The 18,352-nt window shown below is 43.7% G+C and overlaps 1 protein-coding gene across 1 annotated transcript; it reads right to left on the reverse strand.

Moving 5' to 3' along the window:
* Window positions 1–10,279: 10,279 nt before the first annotated feature.
* LOC145348054 (uncharacterized) lies at window positions 10,280–13,803 on the reverse strand. Its single transcript, XM_080196179.1, has 2 exons — window positions 13,639–13,803; window positions 10,280–12,374 (listed from the first exon to the last, which is right to left on the reverse strand). The coding sequence occupies exon 2, from the start codon at window positions 11,937–11,939 to the stop codon at window positions 11,073–11,075; it is 867 nt and encodes a 288-aa protein (XP_080052305.1). The 5' UTR covers window positions 11,940–12,374; window positions 13,639–13,803; the 3' UTR covers window positions 10,280–11,072.
* Between the last annotated feature and the right edge of the window lie 4,549 nt (window positions 13,804–18,352).

Below are 18,352 nucleotides of genomic sequence, written 5' to 3' on the forward strand. Positions count from 1 at the left end.
CTACTGGCCATTTTGAGTAGACATCGACCACCAACACCATTACAAAGAACAAAACAGCCCGGGAAACAGGCCCTTCAGCCCAATGAGCCCGTGCTGCCATTTTAACACTACCAGTCCCCCCCTCCACCCATGACCCTTATCTATTGTCATGGGTGGTCACCCATTACCACAGTCATAAAGTCATAGAGGCTTACAACATGGAAACAGTCCCTTTGGCCCAACTTGTCCATGCTGCCCCTTTTTTTAAAGCCCTAAGCCAGTCCCAATTGCCCATGTTTGGCCCATATCCCTCTATACCCATGTAAATGTCTAAATGCTTTCTGAAAGACAAAATTGAACCCACCTCTACTATTACCTCTGGCAGCTTGTTCCAGACACTCACCACGCTCTGTGTGAAAAAATTGCCCCTCTGGATCCTTTTGTATCTCTTCCCTCTCACCAACCTATGCTCTCTAGTTTTAAACTCCCCTACCTTTGGGAAAATATATTGACTATCCAGCTGATCTATGCCCCTCATTATTTTATAGATCTCTATAAGATCACCCCGAAGCCTCCCCAGTCTATCCAGTCTCTCTTTATAACTCAAATCATCAAGTCCTGATAGTATCCTAGTGACTCTTTTCTGCACTCTTTCTAGTTTAACAATATCCTTTCTATAATAAGGTGACCAGAACTGTACACAGTATTCCAAGTGTGGCCTTACCAATGTCTTGTACAACTTCAACAAGACATGCCAACTCCTGTATTCAGTGTTCTGACCAATGAACCAAACATGCCTAATACCTTCTTCACCACTCTGTCCACCTGTGACTCCACCTTCAAGGAGCTATGAACCTGTACCTCTAGATCTCTTTGTTCTATAACTCTCCCCAGTACCTTACCATTAAGTGAGTAAGTCCTGCCCTGGTTTAATTGACCAAAATGCATCACCTTGCATTTATCTAAATTAAACTCCATCTGCTATTCATTAGCCTACTGGTCCACTTGATCAAGATCCCGTTGCAATCCAAAATAATCTTCTTCACTGTCCACAATGCCACCAATCTTGGTGTTATCTGCAAACTGACTAACCATGCTAAATCATCAATACAAATGACAAATAAGAGTGGACCCAGCACCGACTCCTGAGGCACACCGCTAGTCACAGGCCTCCAGTTTGAAAAACAACTCTCTACAACGACCGTCTGTCATCTGTCATCAAGCAAATTTTGTATCCATTTGGCAACCTCACCCCAAATTCCACACGATTTAACCTTGTGCAACAACCTATTACGTGGTATCTTGTCAAAGACCTTGCTAAAGTAGACAATATCAACTGCACTGCCTCATCTACCTTCTTGGTTACCCCTTCAAATTTGAGAGACATGTTTTTCCACTCACGAAGTCATGCTGACTGATCCTAATCAGTCCTTGCGTCTCTAAATGCCTGTAGATTCTGTCTTTCAAACTATCTTCTAACAACTTACCCACTACAGATGTGAAGCTCACCGGCCTGTAGTTCCCAGGCTTTTCCCTGCAGCCTTTCTTAAACAAAGGCACAACATTTGCCACCCTCCAATCTTCAGGCACCTCACCTGTGACTACTGACGGTTCAAATATCTCTGCTAGGGGACCTGCAATTTCCTCCCTAGCCTCTCACAATGTCCTGGGATACTTCATCAGGTCCCAGGGATTTATCTACCTTGATGCGCTTTAAGACTTCCAGCACCTCGTTCTTTTTATAAGTACACTTCTCAAGACACACTATTTATTTCCCCGAGTTCCCTAACATCCATGCTTTTCTCAAAAGTGAATACTGATGAGAAATATTCATTTAGGATCTCACCCATCTCTTGTGGATCCACACATAGATGACATTGTTGATCCTTAAGAGGTCCTACTTTCTTTTTAGTTACTCTTTTGCCCTTTATGTATTTGTAGAAGGTTTCTCCTTTGCCTTATCTGCCAAAACAATCTTGTGTTCCCTTTCTGCCCTCCTGATTTCTCTCTTAACTCTACTCCTACACCCTCTATACTCTTCAAGGGATCACTTGATCCCAGCTGCCTATGCATGTCACGTACCTCCTTCTTCTTCTTGACCAGGGACTCAATATCTCAAGTTATCCAGGGTTGCCAATTCTACCAACCTTGTCTTTCACTCTAAGAGGAATATGCTTACCCTGAACCTTGGTTAGCACACTTTTGAAAGCCTGTCACTTACCGGACCTGTCCCTTTGCCTTCCCACAGACTCCCCCCGTTAACTGTCAAAAATTCCTGCCTGATACCATCAAAATTGGCCTTGCCCAATTTAGAATTTTAACTTTTGGGCCAGGATTCATTCTCCCATAGCTATCTTAAAACTAATGGAATTATGGTCACTGCTCCCAAAGTGATCCCTCACTAACACTTCTGTCACCTGCCCTTCCTTATTTCCCAAGAGGAGGTCAAGTTTTGCCCCCTCACTAGTCGTGCCATCCACATACTGAATGAGAAATTCTTCCTGAATGCACTCAACAAATTTCTCTCCATCCAAGTCTCTAATACTACAGCTGTCCCAGTCAATGTTGGGAAAGTTAAAATCCTGTACTATTACCATCCTGTTTTTCTTAGAGCTATCTATAATCTATTTACATATTTGCTCCTCAATTTCCCACTGCCTATTTGGAGGCTAATTGACAGGGTTGCACAAAATGATTTCCCCCTTCTTGTTTCTCAGTTCAACCCATACAGACTCAGTGGGTAAATCCTCAGATACATCTCCTCTCTACTGCCATGATGTTTTCCTTCATCAAAAGTGCAGCTTCCCCCCCTCTCTTACCTCCTGTTCTATCTTTCCTATAGCTTCTGTACCCTGGAACGTGGTGCTGCCAGTCCCGTCCTTCCCTTAGCCATGTTTCAGTAATTGCTATAATATCCCAGTCCCACATCTCCATTCATGCCTTGAGTTCATCTGCCTTGCCCATCAGGCCTCTTGAATTGAAATAAATGCAGTTTAATCTGGACTTCCCTTGTTCTCTGTCTTGCTTTTGGCTGATCTGATTAGTACTAGGATTACTGACACTGCCTTTACTATTTAATGAAATCACTTTAAGTTTTGTGCTGTCCTCAACCATCTATTCTGTCTCCCTACTGCTTTGGGTCCTACCCCCTCCCCCAGCCAAACTAGTTTAAACCCTCCTGAGTGGCTCTAGCAGATCTCCCCCGCCAGACTCAGCCCTTTCCCAGAAGAGATCCTAATGATCCAAAAATCTAAATCCCTGCCCCCTGTACCAGTTCTCAAGCCACACATTCATCTGCCTAATCTTCCTATTCCTACTCTCATTAGCAGGTGGCACCGGTAGCAGCCCAGAAATTACTACCTTTCAAGGTCCTGCACTTCAGCCTGGTGCCTAACTTTCTATATTCACACTTCAGGACTTCATCCCTTTTCCTACCTACGTCATTGGTACTAATATGTACAATGACTTCTGGCTGCGCACCCTCCCCATTAAGAATGTCCTGCAGCCACTCAAGGAGCTTCAGGCCATTCCCATGGGTGGAGGTGCTTTCTGCAAATAGCCCAAGGTTCACAAGCACTTGCCTTCTCTTCGATCCGGGTGTCAATGCCTAGCCACCAAAATAGTTCCTAGCCATCTCTTTCATCCGCACCACATCCAGGATTGAAGGATCCTATACTTCTAGGATTGATGTTCCCAAAGTACCTAGCCAGCCTGTGAACCAACTACCCAGAGTAAATGGTTGGGGTTGCTTAAGTTTCTCCACCTCTTTTTTGATGTGGGCAACCAGATTAGTTTTGCTTTCTGTACTATCTGAACAACAAAGAAGACATAAGATTCCAGAAGACTACAAACCTGGTTGAAATTTTGAGAGTAACTAAGGATTCTATTTTTTTTTGTTAATAAGTGGGAATTGGATTAATCTAAACAGCACTCCATTGGAATAGTGTTCTATTCGATTTGTTAATAGTTTAGTTAACCTGTTCGCTGTTTGTTAGATAAATAAAGTGGTGCTTGTTACTTGAGAGTCTCAGGTATTTATTTTGATTAAACCACTAAAAGTTGCTGAAGTGCAGGTATTACCCCTTCTCACACTCTCTTTAACAGATTATGAAGCAAGGTAGTTCTCTTTGAGTGGTTGAGTGTTAGTTCTCAGAGAGGGGATCAATCTCCCCCTTCATAATGATACATAAATGCAATTCTTTCTTGTTTAGAGAAACATTATGCTTTCTGTGAACTGGAAATTATAAACCCATTAGTTGAAAAAGTACACCATCCCAAAATGACATTGACCAATATATTGTTAAGAATTTAGCAAAATTGAGATCAAAAAATGAAATTGGATTAAAATAAAAAGGGGAATTGATAAGGATAATTGTCTAATAGGTTTTTGATATGCAAATTAACAGTAAGAAAAACAAGTGTTTATCTTTGTGACTAGAGGGAAACATTCACAATACAGGAGCAGGGATATGGAAGTTAATACTTATATGCGAAAAGATGGGCCCACAGGTTGGGTAACATCAAAGGGAAAGAATGATATATCCTCAGCACAATAACTGGACAAAGGGACACAGTAGTAGTAACAACAATCAGTCACACCCAGCTGCAGAGAACAGTCTCTCGAAAACCAGTTATTGCAAAAAGGGCAGCCAATTAAAATCCAAAACTTAAACCAAGAAGATTACGCCTTTGATTTCATTATTGTTTGATGTATTGGGATACAGCAAAAATCATTGTTTCTTGCATGCTATACAGACAAACATACCATTCATGGAGTGCATCAGGGAGAAGGAGAGGGTGCAGAATATAGTGTTACAGTCATAGCTAGGGTGTAGAGAAACATCAGCTTAAGATATGGTAAGTCCATTCAAAATACGATAGCAGCAGGGATGAAATTGTTCTTGAGTCAGTTGGTACGTGATCTCATACTTTTGTATATTTTTCCCGACGGAAGAAAGTGGAAGGGAGTATTTCCACCTTTGTTGAAACTGAAGATGGTTTTCCCAAATGTGCACAAATAACCTTAGCATGGCAATTATCTGCTAGATTTAAATCATAGTTATATAATATTAGATGTTGGGAACAAGGAGCATCTCAGAGTTAAAAACATTCATACTTGAGAACAAAGGGGTAACTTCATGTGATACTGTATGTGTATATAACCATCAGTGTAGTCAAGTGGTATGTATTATAGTTCTTACTGTATGTTTTTCTTTTGAAGTTGATAGATATTATTTTAAGAACAATTGGATTAATGCTCCCTGGTTTGCCTGTCTTTTCTCACAATGTACCAAATTTAAAATATACACCACTAAGAACTGGTGTTCCAAGTTCCTTTCTGGGTTTGGGATACCTTTACATTTAATATCAGCAGGGTTTTTAGCATTGAGTATTTCAGTAAATAGAAACACACCATGCTAACTGATCAGGTAGTTTGGTGTAAAGTTCAAAATGAATTTATTATGAGTTATAAATCTATACAGAAAATTGGTAAAACAGCAGACAAACAACAATACAATATTCAGCTTACACCAAACATCAACCAAAATAATAAACTATTTGAAAGTGATTCAAGATCTTTCCCAGAATAGAAAAGAATCTTGGAAGAATGTAACGTGAACATATCATACTGTTATAACATAGAGGTATGATGAGCTGAGGGACTCACCCCATTCCCCCACCTTACTCAGGATAGTAGTCCTCCCAGACACCTGTCACTTGAAGAGGATCTGTCTATAATTCACATCAATCAAGCTTTACCCACTGACAGCTGGCTCATTTTACTAACACACACACATGCATACACACACATATATTTAATTCCCAATTCACTACCCTCTGACCTTCCATTCAGCACAATGCTTCTGTCACTGTCAATCCAGTTTAATCACTCCCTCATTTACACCTTCTGGACCCTTGTTCGCATAATATAATTACCTTTAAATCTTTCCTTCCTGGATGATTACCCTGCTTCTTAAGTCCAAAGGGATGAAAATTTGAATGTATCTGGTTATGACTGGTTTATCCAATCATCATTATATCAGCGAAAACACTGCTGTCTCAAGATAGACAACTTTTTCTTAAATTGTTGTTGGAACAGAAGGTCATGTGACAAGTAATCATTTTGAAATCACTTTATTACAACTACTAAGATCAGAAGCAGTAGTGGTTTGAAGATACTGTCAATGAAGCAGTTAAATCCCACCTCACTCTCAAACTAATGCCCCATCTTACATCTTAAAAATCCAGCACAGAGATAGTGAGTTTCCAGCAAAGGGAACTTCAGGGAAAAACTTGATTTCTGGTAATGATGCATTTCAGACTAAGAAATGAAATTGTCTGCAGCAAGTGCAGTTACTTGGACTTCAAGACAGCCTCTGGAATTTTGATCACCAAATAAGTCATAAACTGTGAATTCTATGTTTACCTTTCAGTATTGACCTTGTAATTCGGATAAAAACATAACTACCTCCAGTATAACTGGTAAAATGTTGCACAGCAATGTGGTTGGCTCTCAACCGCCCTTTGAAAGGCCTAGCAAGACACTCAGTTGGATCAATCATTGCAAAGTCTCAACAAAGAAACAAAACCGAATGGACCATCTGGCATCAGAAGACAATGGCAAAACAAATAACCCTGTTGACCCCGAAAAGTTTTCCTTACGAACATCTTGGAGCGAGTGCCAAAATTGGGAGCATTGTCTCAGATTAGTCAAGCAACAGTCTGACATAAGTCATTCTCATGAAATTGTACCTTAGAGATAACACTCCAGACACCACCTTTACCAGCCTTGGACACGTCCTGTCCTAACCGCAGGACAGGCCCAGCAGATGTGGCGGGCGGCACAGTGGTATACAGTCGGGAGGGAGTTGCCCTTAACATCAACTCGGTAGGGTGGCACGGTAGCACAGTGGTTAGCACTGCTGCTTCACAGCTCCAGGGATCTGGGTTCGATTCCCGGCTTGGGTCACTGTCTGTGTGGAGTTTGCACATTCTGCTCGTGCCTGTATGGGTTTCTTCCAAGCACTCCAGTTTCCTCCCACAGTCCAAAGATGTGCAGGTTAGGTTGATTGGCCATGCTAAAATTGCCCTTTAGTGTCCTGAGATGCATAAGTTAGAGGGATTAGCGGGTAAAATATATAGGTTATGGGGGTAGGCCCTGGGTGGGATTGTGGTCAGTGCAGACTCGATGGGCCAGGTGGCCTCTTTCTGCACTGTAGGGTGTCTATGATTCTATGACTCCGGACCCCATGAAGTCTCATGGCTTCAGGTTGAATATGGGCAAGGAAGCCTCTTATTGGTTACCCAGTACTGTCCTCCTTTAGCTGATGAATCAGTACTCCTCTACGTTGAACAACACTTGGAGGAAGCACTGAGGGTAGTAAGGGTGCAATCTCTGGGTGGGAAATTTCAATGTCCATCACCAAGAGTGGCTCGGCAGCAGCACTGTTGATTAAGTTTGTCGGATCCTAAAGGACGTAACTGCGAGACTGGGTCTGCAGCAGGTGGTGAGGGAACCAACAAGATGAAATAGTATACTGGATCGCATCCTTATCAATCTACTGGTTGCAATGCATCTGTCCATGACAGTATCATTAAGAGTGACCACCGCATAGTCACTGCAGAGACAAAGTCCCGCTTCACATTGAAAATAACTCCATCATGTTGTGTGGCACTATCACTGTGCTAAATCGGACAGACTTCAAACAAATCTAGCAACTCAAGCTGTAGGCTATCAACAGCAGCGGAACTGTCTTCCAGCACAAGTTGCAGCCTCATGGCCAAACATATCCCTGACTCAACCATTACCATCAAGCCAGGGGATCAACTCTGCTTCAGTGGAGAGTCCAGGACGGCGTATCAGGAGCAGCACCAGGACGTCTCTGCAGGAGTGCCTCAGGTGGTGTCCTTGGCCCAAATATCTTCACTGCTTCACCAATGACCTTTCCTCCGTCATAAGTGTGGATGTTCGCTGATGACTGCTTTAGCACCATTTGCGACTCCTTCAGGTACTGAAGCAGCCCATGTTCAAATGCAATAGGATCTGGACAACATCCAGGCTTGGGCTGACAAGTGGCGAGTAACATTCATGCCATACAAATGCCAGGAAATGATCGTCACCAATAGGAGGCACTCTAACCACAGCCCCTGGACATTCAATTGTGTTACCATCACTGAATCCACCACTGTCATCATCCTTGGGGTAACCATTGACCAGAAGCTCAAACAGCCCCACCACATAAACACAGTGGCTACAAGAGCGGACCAGAGGCTAGGAATACTGCTGTGAGTAATTCACTCCCTAAAGCCTATACACCATTTACAAGGCACAAATCAGGAGTGTGATGGAATACTCCCTACTTGCCTGGATGGGCAAGTGGGGAGAATTCCAGCAACACTTAAGAAGCTTGACACCATCCAGGACAAAACAGCCTGCTTGATTGGCATCACCTCTACAAACATCCATTACCTCCACCACCGACGTAACATTCTGCAAGGTGCCCTGCAGCAATTCACCAAAGATTGTAAGACAAAACCTTCCAAACCCATGACCACTTCCACCTAGAAGGACAAGGACAGCAGATACATGGGAACACCACCACCTACAAGTTCACCTATGAGCCACTCACCACCCTGACTTGGAAATATATTGAAATTCCTTTGCTGTCGCTGGGTCAAAATCCTGGAACTCCCTCCTTAACGGCATTGTGGATCAACCCACAGCACACGGGCTGCAATGATTCGAGAGGGCAGCTCACCAGCAACTTCTCAAGGGCAACAAGAGATGGGCAATAATTGCTGGCCAGCCAGCGATGTCCATGTCCCACGAGTGAATAATGAATAAAATAATTCTTATGTCTGTGCAAATATGTATCCCAAAAGTTCCAGAAGCATGGGTTTACTTTTTTTTAAAATTTGCTATATTTACCTGGGTGGGCTTTAACTCAATAAAAATTAACCTCTTTGGTTAACAACCATAAAAGGTTAAACAAAGACATTGCAAAAATTCACAAAGAGTCAGACCCAGAGAGGTAAATGAGGGGGGTCATGTTGACCCTTGCATGTTGCACCTTGTAGGTAAAATGTTAGAATCCGTCATCAAGGAGGAAATAGCAAGGCATCTTGAGGGGAATTGCTTGATAGATCAGACACAGCACGGTTTCGTTAAGGGGAAGTCGTGTCTGACAAATTTATTGGAGTTCTGTGAGGATGTGTCTAGGGCGGTGGATAGAGGAGAGCCGGTGGATGTGGTCTTTCTTGATTTTCAGAAGGCGTTTGACAAGGTGCCTCACAAGAGGTTATTACAGAAGGTCAGGGGGCATGGAGTTGGGGGTAGGGTGTTAGCGTGGATAGAGAATTGGCTGTCAAATAGGAGGCAGAGAGTGGGGGTCAATGGGTGCTATTCGGATTGGCGGTTGGTGACTAGTGGAGTGCCCCAGGGGTCGGTGCTGGGGCCTCAGCTATTTACCATTTATATTGATGATCTGGAGGAGGGAACCGAGTGTATGGTGTCGAAATTTGCTGATGACACCAAGATTGGTGGAACGGCAAATTGCGCGGAGGGTGTGGAGAGTCTGCAGAAGGATCTAGATAGGCTGGGCGAATGGGCCAGGAACTGGCAAATGGAATTTAATGTTGGCAAGTGTGAGGTGGTCCACTTTGGTAGGAATAATGGTAGGAAGGACTATTACTTACATGGCGAAAAACTGCAGCAGGCGACGGTGCAGAGGGACCTCGGGGTCCTTGTGTATGAGTCGCAAAAACCCAGCCTGCAGGTGCAGCAGGTGGTCAGGAAGGCTAATGGGATGCTGGCCTTCATAGCAAGGGGGATTGAATATAAAAGTAGGGAGGTCTTGCTGCAGCTGTATAGGGCACTGGTGAGGCTGCAGCTGGAGTACCGTGTGCAGTTTTGGTCGCCGCACTTACGCAAGGATATTTTGGCCTTGGAGGGAGTGCAGAGGTGGTTTACTAGGCTGATACCGGAGTTGAGGGGGTTGAGCTATGAGGAGAGGCTGAATAAACTAGGCCTGTACTCGTTAGAGTTGAGAAGAATGAGGGGAGATCTTATTGAGACATATAAGATGATGAATGGGATGGATAGGATAGAGGTGGAGAGACTCTTCCCACTCAGAAAGGACAGTAGGACTAGGGGGCACAGCCTCAAGATAAAGGGGGGCGGTTTAGAACGGAGTTGAGGAGGAACTTCTTCACTCAAAGGGTGGTGAATCTCTGGAATTCTCTGCCCGTTGAAGTGGTGGAGGCTGCCTCGCTAAATATTTTTAAGACGCAGGTTGATAGGTTTTTGATAAGCGAGGGGATCAAGGGTTATGGGGAGAGGGCGGGAATGTGGAACTGAGCCACGACAGATCAGCCATGATCTTATTGAATGGCAGGGCAGGCTCGAAGGGCTAGATGGCCTACTCCTGCTCCTATTTCTTATGTTCTTATGACCCTCCGTCATCTGGTCATCATGGGTCCAACAATCGTGTCAAGGCTTTAGTATAGAACTTACACTAATCTGGTTCGTCTTCCATGTGAGTGCCTTGATGGATACACTGACACATCTCACACCATTGTGCATTCTCTGGTTCTTTAGGCGATCAGAGGAGTGGGTGAAATCTTTGCCATAGATGTCGCACCTGAAGAGTTTCTCCATTGTGAATTCTCTGGTATTCCAGGCAAGTCAAAGACATCACAGACATTTCATCACAATCATCATACTTTACTGTATGGATCTTCTGATGGAACAGGAGAAACAAAGATGTTGACATCTTGCACATCTCCCCTGTGTAAATTCTCTGGTGTCTCAGGAGTCTCATAGATATCGCAAAAGTTTTATCACAAATCTCAAGATTGAAGGGATTTTCCCGTGTGAATTGTCTGATACTGCAGGAGGCTCCTTAAATCTGTGAAAGCTTTGCCTTACACCTCATACGTAATTAGTTCCTCCCCATGTGAATGTGTTGATGCACACAGAGATTCACTAAGTGTGAGAATGATTTGACAGAGACCTCACGTGATGTTTTCACCCCTGTGTGAATGTATTGCTGTATCAGGAAATCAGAGGACACGGTGAAAGCTTTCTCACAAACCTAATGGCTGAAAGCCTTCTCGCCTGTGTGAATCTGCTGGTGTTTCCTGAGTTTTGCTGACTGTGAGAATGATTTGTCACATACTACACATGTGAATGGCTTCTCTCCTGTGTGAATGCGTCGGTGTACAAGGAGAGTTGATGAGTCTGAGAATGATTTGTTACACATTTCACAGGTATATGGTTTCTCTCCAGTATGAATGTATTGGTGTTCAAGGAGGGTTGTTGGCCGTGAGAATGATTTGTTGCAAATCCCACATGTGAATGGTTTCTCCCCTGTGTGAGTGCGTTGGTGATCAAGGAGTGTAGATGACCGTGAGAATGATTTACCGCACACCTCACACGTGAATGGTTTCTCTCCTGTGTGAATGCGTTCGTGTGTGCGGAGGTGAGAAGAATTTGAGAAGGATTTGTCACAGACTTCACACGTGAATGGCTTCTCCCCCGTATGACTGCGTTGATGTGTGTGGAGATTTGGTAACTGTGAAAATGATTTGTCACACATCCCACACTTGAATGGTTTTTCTCCTGTGTGAAAGCGTTGGTGCACACGGAGGGCCGAGGACTGTGCAAATGATTTGTTGCACACTTCACATGTGAATGGTTTCTCCCCTGTGTGAATACGTTGGTGCTTACGGAGGTTCCATGCTTTGGTGAAAGATTTGTCACATACATCACATGTGAATGGTTTCTCCCCTGTGTGAATGCGTCGATGGTACACGAGCGTTGAAGAGTTAGTGAAGGCTTGGTCACATACTTCACACTTGAATGGCTTCTCCCCAGTGTGAACACGTCGGTGATTCACGAGCACTGATTTCTGTGTGAAAGCTCGGTCACACACCTCACACTTGAATGGTTTCTCTGCCATGGGGCTACCCTTGTAATACAGGTGGTAGAACAGATGCACCTTGTGTTTTAGAAATTCATGTGAGCCTGTGGAGTCCTCCTCACACTGAAACAACCTCTCACCTGCAGGGATGAGTCAGAGATTCACAAGATAAATGATTGAAGCTCTCACCATACTTGCAGCCTGCTCACTTATTCCCAGCTGAACCTTCAGAAGGGTTGGTTCTTATGGAAGGTTCCACACTGCTGACCAGTTTCAGATCTGATGATATGTCAAAGCTCCCCTGACCCAGCCAATTTCCAGATGATGGTTTCACTGTCCAATCTTCTCTGCATTGAGCAATGTGGTGAAGGGACTGGATGTCTTCCCACTGTTTTGCAGTTCTTCCTTGGGTGGTGGTCAGGATCTGTGGTGTTTATCCTCTCTGTATTTTCTGGTTTTGCATAGTGCATCCTTCTGTAAAACAGGAAAACGAAACATGAATTCCTCCAATTCCCGCTTCTCCTTTTCTGAAGAGGTTGACTCCTAAGAGACTGTTCCACAGTGAGTGTCAGTCTGCTAATCCCCTGTGTGGGGATCAGATGCAAGTCCTTCCTTTATTCTCACTAGACTGTCACACACTGTTTCCAGCAGAAGCACTGAATAATGACCAGGAGCAAGCAAATGGCTACTTTCTTTTGTCAATCCTGATCCACATCTTCACAGGCACCAGGAGGGCAATGGAAAGACAATCGGATGGAGTGCACAGTGGGCTATCAGTCCACTATAAGCTTGTATCACGATGGCAAAAAGCCAATTTTACCCTGAGAGAATGAATTTAATATAAAAACCAGGAAAAGGGTTAATTCATTAGAGATTTTGGAGTGTCTCCCTTTTTTTTCCATTGGGCAGGAAATGCCAGAAACTAAGGAAAATATTGCTTCAGTGCAGCTGATTGAAGGGTTTTAAAAAATTTATTAGTGTCACAAATAATATTACATTAACACTGCAACGAAGTTACTGGGAAAATCCCCTAGTCACCACACTCCAGCGTCTGTTTGAATACACTGAGGGAGAATTTAGCACGGCCAATCACATCGTTTGGACTATGGGAGGAAACCAGAGCACCCAGAGGAAAACCCACACAGATACAGGAAGAACATGCAAACTCCGCACAGACAGTGACCAAAGCTAAGGTTCGAACCCAGGTGCCTGGTGCTGTGTGGCAGCAATGTTTACCACTGTGTCACTGTGCAGGTTCTGGTTTATCCTGGGAATTAGGTGCACTGCACTCACTCACTCAGGCTGCACATCCCAAATTCAGCTATCAGACACAGCACTGGGCAAAACTATCAAATCCAAGCCCAGGCTTCTGGGAAAGGCCAAGGTCTTCAGGTAAAATCTTTAAAGAAGGAATTAAAAGACATTTCAATAAATGTGTCTCTGCCCCTCACCTTCTCATATTCAATAATCACTCATCAGCAAAACTCAGCCTGTACATCAGAAGGGATGAATTAATCAGAAAGGAAATGTTTCCAATAAACACACTCAATATCCAACACACAGCTCCAATCAAACAGCTCAGCACAAAGCACCGAGTAAACAGGTCTCTCAGCTGGATCTTCTCACACAGCATAAGGGGCATTTCCACACCTGATTCCCCACAGGATAGTCAGACTGCCTGAACATTAGTGTGGATATGATGCAATGTAATTATTATAAATTCTGCTCCTTCACTCACCATCTCCTGACTTGGTTTTCAGTCCCTACAGGAAGTGAAGCAGCTGTGAAAGAGGAAGAGGAGAGAATGGGCAGAGTGGGTGGGCTCTCTGATTGACGTCTCTCACAGCCAATCCAAATATTTCTGGAGTAACAGGAGTTTCCTGAAGTTTGGGAAACTGACCAGGGAAACGGAGGCGACTTTGAGCAGCAGATCAGGTGGAGATTCAAACTTGTCATTGTCCCATCTGAATAAATCCTCACTTATTGCAGCTGCTGTCTCAGTTCCCCTGGTAAATGTTTGACACATTTCTACTGTGGAATAACATTCTTCATCTTTGGAGGCTTTTAAACTAACAACATCAGTGTGGGATGTGTTGTCTTGACGTGTTTGAAGCAGATCAGAGCATGCAAGGCAGTGGTGATGTCAATGGTGGAATCCACCCACGCACAGGAAAGAGAGACAGAGTGGGGAGAAGAGCAGAGCGGGGACAGGCTCATTGGAGGATGGGACACAACAGAGCAGGGCAGGACAAAGAACATAAGAAATAGGAGGAGTAGGCCATCTAGCCCCGCCATTCAATAAGATCATGGCTAATCTGATAGAGGATCAGTTCCACTTACCGCCTGCTCCACATAACCCTTAATTCCCTTATTGGTCAGAAATCTATCTACCTGTGACTTAATCATATTTAACAAGGTAGCCTCCACTGCTTTAATGGGCAGAGAATTCCAAAGATTCACTACCCTCTGGGAGAAGTAGTTCCTCCTCAACTCTGTTCTAAATCGACTCCCCCTTATTTTGAGCCTGTGCCCTCTAGTTCTTGTTTCATTTCTAAGTGGAAATAATCTCTTTGCTTCTACCCTGTCTAGCCCCTTCATTATCTTATATGTCTCTATAAGGTCTCTCCTCGGCCTTCTAAATTCCAACGAGTACAGGCCCAATCTACTCAATCTCTCCTCATAAGCCAACCCCCTCATCTCCGGAATCAACTTGGTGAAACTTCTCTGTACTCCCTCCAAAGCCAATATATCCTTTCACAAATAAGGGGACCAAAATTGCACGCTGTACTCTAGTTGTGGCCTCACCAGTACCTTGTACAATTGCAGCAAGACCTCCCTGCTTTTATACTCCAACCCACTCGCGATAAAGGCCAACATTCCATTTGCCTTCTTGATCACCTGCTGCACCAGCAAATTGAGTTTTTGCGATTCATGCACAAGGACCCCCAGGTCCCTCTGCACAGTAACATGTTGTAATTTTTCACCATTTAAATAATAGTCCATTTTACTACTATTCCTTCCAAAGTGGATAACCTCACACTTGCCAACGTTATACTCCATCTGCCAGATCCTCGCCCACTCACTTAGCCTATCCAAATCTCTCTGCAGGCTATCCGCATCCTTCATGCAATTTGCTTTCCCACTCATCTTTGTGTCATCCGCAAACTTTGTTACCCTTTACTCAGTCCCCTCCTCCGGATCGTCTATGTATATGGCAAACAGTTGAGGGGCCAGCACCAATCCCTGTGGCACACCACTAGTCACCAACTGCCAACCGGAAAAGCACCCATTTATTCCATCTCTCTGCTTCCTGTTAAATAGAAGGAGAAATGGTACATGAGAAAGGGACACCAGACAAGAGAGGAGAGACTGTTCGGAAAGATTCCCTCAGAGAAACACAGGGATCAATAAACAAAACCTCCTCCTCAGTGTGTGGTTGATGACATCAGCCATGGAAGGAATTGTCCCTAATCACTTGACCATCAAGTCCCTCACCTTTCCCTGAATATGGGTATGATGTCTACATTCCTGACAATGAAAGCATTGTGGAATGATCCAGTGTGGGTGAGGTTCACATGGCATATTCTCAGACAGTCATTACACACATGAAGGAGGGGAAGTGTTTTCAGGGACTGTGTGTGTCTCCTCGGGTGACCTTCAATGCAATGTGAGTGTTATCAATTGCCCCCAACACTTTGGGGAAGCAGCTATTCCATTAAACCCCAGTGACCTCTATTGCTGCTGAGTCAACTTCATGAAGACATTTATTCACTTCCTATTTCTCCTTCTCCTCTCACCTCTAACCATCTCTCCATTTCATTCTCAACCTGTCTCCTTCCCATCTATCACCTCTAATCACTAATCCTCTTTCCTCCTCTTCCTCTCCCTCTTGAGAGGGATAGAGAGAAAGTTCGCCAGTTTAAACGATCATAAATAAAGAATCAAACTCCATACAATATTGATTATAACTTAGTTATGACCATGTTAAATAATTTAAGAATTTCTGTGTTTGTGACACAATTGAAATAAACTATTATCTTTAGGCCTGTAGTTTGCTGAAATAATTGCTGGCCACAGCATGTGGACCGGTCATCAATATGATTGACTGTTGGTGTGTGAACACCCAAAAACCCTGAGTGTAATTTGAAGAGCCTTAAATCAGGGCTGCAGATACATGGAAACGTCGCCACCTACAAGTTCCTCTCCAAGTCACTCACCATCTTGACTTGGAAATATATCGCCATTCCTTCACTGTCACTGGATCAAAACCCTGAAACTCCCTCCCTATCAGCACTGTAAATGTACCCACATCACAGACTGCAATGGGTCAGCAAGGTGGCTGACCATCACCATCTCTAGGGTAATAAATGCAGGTCTCACCAGCAATGCCTATAGCCTACGAATGAACAAATAATTTTTCAAAATTTGAAGAAAACAGCAGCAAAGATCAAAACCAGAACAATCTACTGACCATGCTTGGTGGATCTATGTGGGGAGCTGCTGGATCTCAGCACTAGCCCTAGCCCTATCAGTCTCTGCACTGTCTGGCAAAGGACATCACACATGCACACATCTTGCTGAGACTCAATTGAACATAAAGTGCTGGAACGCATCACTCCCCCACATATCCCTGACTGACCATAACCCACAGGCTGTTTGAAATCCTCCATTTACCCACTCCATGATGGCCTGTTCAACTCACCTACCGCCCACCTTTCATCTCAGTGCCCTGTGTGGGACCACCTTCCCGAGCAAGATTTTCAAGCGGACACCCTTTAGATCAAGGAATGGGAAACACGGGAAGTCGCAAACAAATTCCTTGTGAGTAACCCCATCTGTCAAATGGCTTTGAACTATCCCGATGAGACTGCTCCTTGCTAACTAAGTGTTCAGGACAGGCCAAGGCTCCAGTGCAGACAACCTCCATGGCTGGGGCTTCAGTATAAAGCCCAATGCACTTGTGGAAAGTCACAAACAATGCTACATATTCCCGAGGAATACCCCCTCTACAGACTAATCATTTTAAATTCAGCAAATGGAGAGCCTATCAGTTGGCGTCAGGAATTTGCATTCACAAGTTGAAACAAATAAACAGGAACCCAAGCACAAGACAACACTAATACCCACAGCTCCAACTAGCTACCAATTTAAATCAAATCAGGCTGCCAGTTTACAGGGAGAAAGCATTCTGTGCACAGCCTTGGGACATAACCTCTTAGAAACTGAATCTAATACAACAGAAATATTATAAGGTATGTCAGCTGCAGTTTAGGTAACACTCTCATCTGTGAGTCAGAAAGTTGTGGGGACAAATCTCATTCCTCAATCTTGACCACTACTTTCTCAGAAGACAGAAAATTTGGCATGTCAGCTACGACTCTCACCAACTTTTACAGGTGCACCATAGAAAGCATTCTCTCTAGTTGTATCACAGCTTGGTATGGCTCCTGCTCTGCCCAAGATCATAAGAAACTGTGAATATAGCCCAATCCATCATGCAAACCAGCCTCCCATCCACTGACTCTTTTTTACATTTCCCACTGCCATGGCAAAGCAGCCAGCATAATTAAGGAGCCTACCACCCCGGACACACTCTCTTTCCCGATGGAAGAAGGTGGAAGAGATACAAAAGTCTGAGGTCACGTACCAACTGACTCAAGAACAGCTTCTTCCCCGCTGCCATCAGACATTTGAATGGAATTACCTTGCATTAAGTTGATCTTTCTCTACACCCTAGCTATGACTGTACCACTACATTCTGCATTCTCTCGTTTCCTTCTCTATGAATGGTATGCTTTGTCTGTATAACACACAAGAAACAATACTTTTCGCTGTGTATTGTCACGTCACAATAAAAATCAAATCAAATCAGGCTGATATTCCAGTGCAGTATGAGGGAGTGCTGCAATGTCAGAGATACAATTTTCAGGTGAGTTAAACCAAGTCCCTGTCTGTCTTTTCAAGTGAATATAAAAGATCTCATAACGCTACGTTGTAGAAGAGCATGGGAGTTATCATTGATGTCCTGGTCAATATAGATCCCACAATCAACGTTACAAAACAGATTATCTGGTCATTGTCACATTGCTGTTCATTGGTGCTTGCTGTGCACTATTTCACAACAGTGACCGCATTTTAAAAAGCATTTCATTGGCTGTAAAGTACTTTTCAATACACGGAGTTCATGCAAGTTGATATAAAAATGCAAGTTTTTCTTTCTTAAGGGAACGTTCTGCTTCTAGTGAACTGGAACTTCTAAACCTATTGATGGAGAAAGTATCCCAAGCCACAGTGACATTGACCAATATATTGTGTACAGGACTCTTACTGTAGGCTCCTGAGTGTTTCAGTGAATACTGACAAATCAGGTAGTTTGGGTTAAGCTTAAGAAAAACAAATTTATTGTCAATTACAAATCTATACATAAGATTGATAAAACAGCAAACAACAAC

This window comes from Carcharhinus amblyrhynchos, chromosome 9 (assembly GCF_965287045.1).
Source record: "Carcharhinus amblyrhynchos chromosome 9, sCarAmb.v2.hapA, whole genome shotgun sequence".
Taxonomy (NCBI): domain Eukaryota; kingdom Metazoa; phylum Chordata; class Chondrichthyes; order Carcharhiniformes; family Carcharhinidae; genus Carcharhinus; species Carcharhinus amblyrhynchos.